This window comes from Salvelinus fontinalis, chromosome 13 (genome assembly GCF_029448725.1).
Source record: "Salvelinus fontinalis isolate EN_2023a chromosome 13, ASM2944872v1, whole genome shotgun sequence".
NCBI classification, from domain to species: domain Eukaryota; kingdom Metazoa; phylum Chordata; class Actinopteri; order Salmoniformes; family Salmonidae; genus Salvelinus; species Salvelinus fontinalis.
This window is the reverse complement of record NC_074677.1, coordinates 49786837-49794278: the sequence shown is the minus strand read 5'-3', so window position 1 is coordinate 49794278 and position 7442 is coordinate 49786837. Positions and strand designations below refer to the sequence as shown.

Sequence of the window (7442 nt, the reverse complement as noted above, 5' to 3'; positions counted from 1 at the left end):
GTTCCATCCATCCGGTTTGCACGGACAGGGATGACCGCTGAGGACTCGCGGCTTGCCTCGCCCTGTTTTGCAACATCGAAGCAGCATTTTGAAGACATTCGTTTAAAAAAAAATACAATGTATCCTGTCGTTGGTATAGGTTGGAAGTTTCTCTAGAGCAACTACTTTTTTCATGTCTGAAAAGCCAGTAAATGCGAAATGGAGTGCCGGTACTATTTGATGAGCGGAGGAAAAATTATTTTCGTTTAAGAGATATGGCTGTGAAGCCATGTGCTTCTTTGTTTACAAAATCAAAGGCTGTTAGTGGAGTGGTGGAATTGTGTGAATAGTTCTGTAAAGAATTTGGATTTGTAAGAAGTGAGCCGCACAACCGGTAAGGAAGTCTGCGTTTTAGTCTTTTTGAAGACTAATATAATGAATTGGTTGTCCTGTTTTGTTGTTGCGTGAGACATAAAACGCGTGGATTTACTTTGTCGATGGCCTTTGACATGCGCGCGTATATTTCGGATTATTTTGGCATCTATGTTGCTTTGACCATCAAACCAGAAATTGTTTGCGTAAATGAGTTAAATCTTTCGGCAATTACCGCTACGGAACTTGTCAGTAACTTTGCGGTATCATGATTCATGCGTGGAAACGCCGGATTGTGTGTAGCCACTAGCCAGCTTGCTAACGTTAGCTAGCTAGCTAGCTAGTTACGCAACAAAGAGATTTCGGAACGAGGGTAAAGACCCCTGAAGAAAGTGGCACAAATGTTACCTTTCATTAGCAGCATTTGTAAGGGCGAAAATCTCAGAGCCCAAAGTTTGTTTAGCTCTGAACTACATCACCAGATTGTCTATCTAGTTAGATTGACCTAACTATATTGTTTGATTTGTCATAATAGCTAAATGTGTCATGACTCGTGCATTAGCTAATTTTGGAAGTGCACTTTCACATTCGGTATTTTGGAGAATAATTGACTACGCACTGACACCTATTTACTCGAAGCCAGCTAGCTATTCTGCAATAGATTGGCGCTCTAATAACTTTGCATAGCGCGTACAATTACTATTGCAGTGATGTCCTCATGTGGATTTTATGTGGGGGAGGGAAGGTCACGTGGGTCAAACGTTTGTTTACAATCAACCTCTACAACCCCCACACACCAATTACTCCATTAGTTTAGTTGAGGCTATGGTCATTGCTACGCGAATGTTTTACAATGTTACATTATTTATGGAGTTTTGATATTGTGGACTCATGGTTTGTTATTCAGATAATAACATGCAATAATATTTTCCCAGTACCTGCAACTTGCCTGGAGAAGTCTATTCAGACAGTGGGACAAACTGTATCTGCCAACTCAATGCCTAGTTTCAATTCCCTAGGATTGGGTCAAACTGACCATTCGTACGGGTGAGTGTTGTGGACTGTGGGAACATGGAGGCGTCTATGCATAAACATTTTGCTTGCATCTTTTTAACACTTCACCCCCTAATGACATACCATTAAATTAATGTTTTGAGACCCCTGATGCCTTACAATGTTTACTGAGAATGTGCTTTGTGGGGAGCTTGTCTGCTATGTAATAAAGTGCTTACAGTGCAGGTAATGGTTATGTCCTACCTACCGCAATGTGAGCACTTCTGTCACAAGGCAGACGTCCTATATGCTCAAATCTGACATGGTCATCCAACATTTTGGTGAAAGAAGTCCACTTCATTGTATTTTCCCAATTACATAGTTTCTGTATTTTTTTTTTACTAGGCAAGTCAGTTAAGAATAAATTCTTGTTTTAGTGGGTTAACTGTTTTGTTCAGGGGCAGAATGACAGATTTTTTACGGTTACTGGCCCAATGCTCTAACCACTAGGCTGCCTCCCACCCCATAATTGGTGGGATCCACTGAACTTGCCATTTTTGCCCATTGGTGTCAAAAGTGCTGTTTGTGCAGGTAGATAAACTCATCAGACCTACTGCAAAACCAGCACTTCCTGACTCACAGGGTGCACCACTCATCCAGTTCCACCAGAGGGTAGGAATTCCTTGTTCGCAGTTGCTGCAAATAACATTGCCAGGGATCTCTAGTGTGGGTTTGTGCTATAATGAAAGCACAGCCCAGATGCTGTGTCTCTGATGTGAATTCACAAAGGTTTAGATCCCTTGAAAACATCCAACTACGTTTTTGCTGGTTCTGGTCAGCTTTGCTGGGGGATCAGCCTGTGTACCTCAGAGTCGCTGTGCAAACCCATGCAAAACTGACTATAACTGGAACTGATCACCCTTCCTGACTCACTACCCCTTGTCAACACAAATAAACCTAATATCGACTTGCACCTTTGCTGTCTCATCTTTGACCCAAATAGGGCCCTTTAGGTACTAGGATAGCTGTCTGAGTCACACAGCTTGTCTCTTTCCCTGAACAGCCCAGGAGTAATTTTGTTTCACCATTTTCTCTAATTTATTGGAATTTAGTGCAACTGGTCGTGGAACATGCTATGCTTCCTTGTGGTTTTACATTCTAAGTGGGGACACTAAGACTAGCTTGTGTTGAGAGGCGGAGTCTTGGGCAATTGCCGGCAATCTTAAGAGGCATTGCACTTGTCTCGGTCTGACAGCACTGGCAGAGCGCTACCACTGGAGTCGATCACATGGGGGTAACATGGGAGGTGACATACAGAAAACAGGCAGGGCAAGGATGTCAACCATATTTCTGTGGAGGATAGTAAGATCACATGGCAAACAGTACATGAGAGGTATTTGAAATGTGACATGATGTGAATGTTTTAGATGCACAAGTCAGAAATAAAGTGTTTGTTTGGACCCTATCTATCTTGCATTGAGACTCTGTTTTGTTGTAGAATAGCAAAGAATGAAGTGAACTCTACTGTAGCTTGAAGGTATTTTGTAATCATGCAATACTAATAATACAGCTTTGTGTTGAGTAGTAAATCAAAAATACTTGTTATTTAGTTGACAACAAATCAAATTTTCGCAATGACAATCTATCCCCTCGGCCTTGTGGAGGATAGCAGTCTCTCTTAGCTACAACATCCCAACTTGTGGCAAAGGCCAGTGACGAATAACATATTTTGAACATCATGCCATATAGATTTTTATACTGTATCAATCAAATGTCTTTTATAAAGCCCTTTTTACATCAGCAGTTGTCACAAACTTATTTATAGATACCCAGCCTAAAACCCCAAATACGTTTGAACATTGTGTTTTATCCCTAATGTGGAGCATTGGAGGTGTCATGCATGGCTGGGAAAGAATACCTTTAGCAGTATTATGACGTAGTGCTCCTAAAGGATATAATATGACATTTCCACTGTCTGCCATATAATGGTAGTCATGTAGTATGTTGTCATACCGTGTGCCCCAAAACACAACTGCTAATTTTCCTTGGAATCTATGTCTTTGAAGGGGGTGAGGATAGACTGGTCAGGACAGGCTGGCCATGAAAGTGGTTTATAATCTTCTGCTGTATCACTACAGGATATTCTTTGATTATTATGGTGAGTGTGTGTCTCTCAGGGTCTCCCCACTGTTTTAGCGCATTTCTCAGATTCCTGCCCTGTCCCCCTCACACCTGTTTAAACGCCCCTCTGCCTCCTTAAAAGTGTGGCTCGAGCCCATTCAGGGAGCCTCTGATTCTGCCTATGCCACGACTACAGCCCAGATGAAGGCCCCTACAGCCAGATTGCCACTCCTCAGTTCCCCTTTTCCATTGATGTTAAAACATTTTTTTACAAATAATTTCTGTAGGTGTACAAATAGGCCTAATGTTCCCCCTTAGGTGTTTTTAGATAGTGACTGTTCTCAAAGTGAAGAATTGAAGGATGTGGCCCCTTGCCACATAGCCTGTCAGGTTCATGGAGGGTAGTGATTATCTGTGCTTTCTCAATGCCCGGCAGAGAACATGATGACAAGGTACTGGTATTTGCCTTAAAGATCGCAGAGGTACAATGTATTTGTCTCTCTTAGTGTGACAGTTAAGTAACGCAATATGAGCTCTGACAGCAATTTAGCAGAAGCTTGTGTGTAGCATTCTATACTAATCTATCTCATACATACTATTTGAGTTGGCAGTGTCCTAGAGCCCTAGAATTTGAATGTGCAAACTGCTAATGATGACCTATAAGGTTGTTCTGTGGTTATGCTCGGTGTACTTTTAGTGATGTAGGCCTGCCTCCAACACAAAAGTGTTGTCATTTGTTAGTAACCTGTGACAAGGCAGTAAAGACTTCTTTTGATATCCTTTTTAAGCATTATTTACTTGAAACAGAAGTCAACCCTACACCCCCAACCTAATTATTGTCTTGCCAAGTAACAGAAGTTTAAACGGAAAACCCCAGCTGTTTTGAGAGATGGGGTTAATTTTGCTGTTCAAGCAGGTTTTGTCAAGAAAATGTCTGTTTTGCTAATATTACCCCCTTGGAGTCCAACATATGTCTGAACAGAGGTTAACTTGAAAAGGGGTTGAAAAGTTTCAAGTATTCTGTACTGGGACATTTTAGAACTCATTTGGCATACGTGTGTCAGTTGATGATGATGATCATCATGCAATACTATATTGGTATACATATGACATGAAGAGAGAGCCTACAATGTATCTCGTCTGAAGAGTATTTCTAGCAGGACCAAATGCAGCTGTAGTGAGGCCAAAACATCAAGGGACCCTACCGCCCCATGCACACTTTCTGCCCTCAGCGGGTGCCTGGCTGTCACGATTTTACGAGTTGTAAGCCTATTTCATTTGAAGTTTCCATTTGATCGTTAATTCCCTCGGGTACACACTTATTTTAGTGCTTAATGAGCGCTTTAACCATGTCCACGTCTCAAGAAGAAACGGATGGTAGAGGTGCAAGGGGTGGAGTTACTTGGGGTCAATAGCCAATGGAAAGCACCCAAATTATGAGTGGCATTGAGTTCAGTATTTATGAACTGTAAAGTTGTCTCAAACTGACACTGGACTGTGAAGAGATACGAGTACAGGCGAGTAAGAAAATTATTTGAAAATTATCTGCTTCATATAATATGTGCTTTGATCATTAGGCTGGTCAAGAAGCCTGACTAGGTTCATTCAATTAATATATTTATCATTATTGTATAAGGGGAAGTTTGATTGCATGCATCAATGATTGATTGTGGGTCTAAAACAGGATTTCTTTAAATTAGTTAATTGATGCTGTGGACATAAGCTGGAGCACCAGAGCCTTTGCCGGAGTGAAGTGGGAAGATCTTTATATTCTATATAAAATGTCACTGCTGCTCAGTCAAGGCGTAACTTGTCAGTTTAGGGTCATGTGTAATGTAATTAATCTTTTATAAGGTGGACTGGTGATTTAATTGATTCATGTGGTAAATTGAAAGCTTTCTGTGTAGTCTGATAAAAATGAAAGGATATTTTGATGTAGGTAGTTTCAAATGTGAAAGAAACTAGTCCGTTTATCATCCAATGTGCCAATACAGCTACTAAGTGAACAGCAAGTGTCTGTGTGTTCTATGATCAAGGCAGAAGAAAATAGAATTCATACTGTATTTTACACCAGTCAAGTGTCTGTGTGCTCTATGATCAAGGCAGAAGAAAATAGAATTCATACTGTATTTTACACCAGTCAAGTGTCTGTGTGCTCTATGATCAAGGCAGAAGAAAATAGAATTCATACTGTATTTTACACCAGTCAAGTGTCTGTGTGTTTTCCAGGTGGCAAAGATGATTTCTCAGGTTCTCCTGACGGGGACACTATGTTGTCTACTCCCAGGTATGTTTCCACTCTAAACCAACATGTATGCCGAGATGGCAACTAAATATAGCGTATAGAACGGGGGCATAGCTTTCTATTGCAAATGTGATAACGCAAACAGATTTTATGAAATAGAAAGTTATAAAGTTTTCCTAAACTTCTGAGTCTGCGGATATTTCTGCAGCAAGACCCCTCTCAACACCTCTGACCCTGTTGTATTCTCTATCCCTTATCCCGCTCTGCAGGTTTGCTGGATGCTACACCTCTGAAGGCTAGAGGTAAAAGAAAATACAACAATGGCACGTGCTTGTTTTACTGTGTAGCCTACTCTTTGATTTATGTTTGACTTGCGAATGTTGGCACATGCAAGATTTTTTTTTTTAAATTATTTTTCCTGAATGTGTTTTCTCCATCCCCCTCTCTTCCACCATGATTCCTGTCATTAAATGCAGCTGTGAGGGAGGTCAGCATCGACTCTGCCCAAGCTCATGGCTTCCTGTCTCAGTCACGGCCCAAACGGAACGTCGATCCCAAGTGGCACCGCGGCACGCCTGATTTCCAGTCCTACTACAAATTCTACAACAGCATCGGCCATATTGAAGGAGTGAGTAAAGGGAGCATATCATGAGACACTTAAAGCAGATTTTTCATCACTGTAATAATGAATGTTAAACATAATTTAATACAGGTCCTTGTCATCTGCCCATTCCTCAACCCACCTGATCACTTATTTGATCTTTCCCTCCCTCTCTCATTCTCAAACCCTGTGTGGATCTTTATATTCCTCCCAGCTGTACGAGATTGACAGGATCAGGATGCTCTATCAGCAGATGCGTCACCTGGAGCAGGTCTATGGGCCAGACGCCTCAAGCTACCAGAATGCCCTGGGTGTGATAACCCCACCACCCACCACCGCAGCTCCTACTACCACCACACTGCCTGCTACCACTCAGCCCCCTCCTACTACCCCAGCACCACTTTCTTTTACTAAGATTGACATCCTGTATCTGTGTAACCACAAAGACCCCCTCTGTAAAGCTCACATCGTCTACCTGCCTGCAGGGGCCATCCCGGTCCTCTGTGACCCACGCTACAACCCTGCCTGCAAACCCCAAACTGGTAAGGTGGTCATTGCTGCTGTACCTATGGAGCCAGCTCCTGCAGCACCTCTGGAGCCAGCTGTTGAAACACCACCTCCACCTCCACGATCTCCTAAGAAGTCTCTCCAACCTCCTCGTCCTCCTCCCATCGTCATTAAAGGGATGGAGTATGACTGTGACCCTTACTGGGACCCTGACTGCCTGATCGATCACCCACCTCGCCCTGTCAAGGCGACTGAGCCACTACCACCACTCCATACTCTCCCCATTGCTGTGGAAAAGAAGGTGAAGGAAGAAGTTGCTCCTGGGGAGACCAAAACACCTTTTGACCCACGTGATTTCCGGCGTGACCTCTTTGACCCTTACCGCTATTCTGACCAAGCCCCTGACCCCCAGTAGACGATTAAAACAACAGAAAATGGACTTACAAATAAAATGGTAGTGTTAGTTTATAACAGAAGGTCAGTAAACAAATACAGGTAGGACTGTGAACAAAACCATAAAATGTTTTTTTTTTACACAATTTCCCCCCAAGTATGACACTTTTTCACTTCCATCAGAGAATATGGTTTCAGTTTGAGACAAGCCTGATAAAATCTTGTATTCAA

At 42.3% G+C, this 7442-nt stretch overlaps 1 protein-coding gene across 2 annotated transcripts; it reads left to right on the top strand.

Moving 5' to 3' along the window:
• LOC129868869 (uncharacterized) lies at window positions 1-7442 on the top strand. Of its 2 annotated transcripts, XM_055943190.1 has the most exons (6): window positions 1-373; window positions 1287-1398; window positions 5695-5752; window positions 5980-6012; window positions 6187-6338; window positions 6526-7442. In XM_055943190.1, the coding sequence occupies exons 3-6, from the start codon at window positions 5704-5706 to the stop codon at window positions 7231-7233; spliced, it is 942 nt and encodes a 313-aa protein (XP_055799165.1). In that variant the 5' UTR covers window positions 1-373; window positions 1287-1398; window positions 5695-5703; the 3' UTR covers window positions 7234-7442. The 2 variants fall into 2 exon arrangements, with proteins under 2 accessions (XP_055799165.1, XP_055799166.1); XM_055943191.1 differs by lacking the exons at window positions 1-373; window positions 1287-1398 and having other exon boundaries at window positions 2244-5752.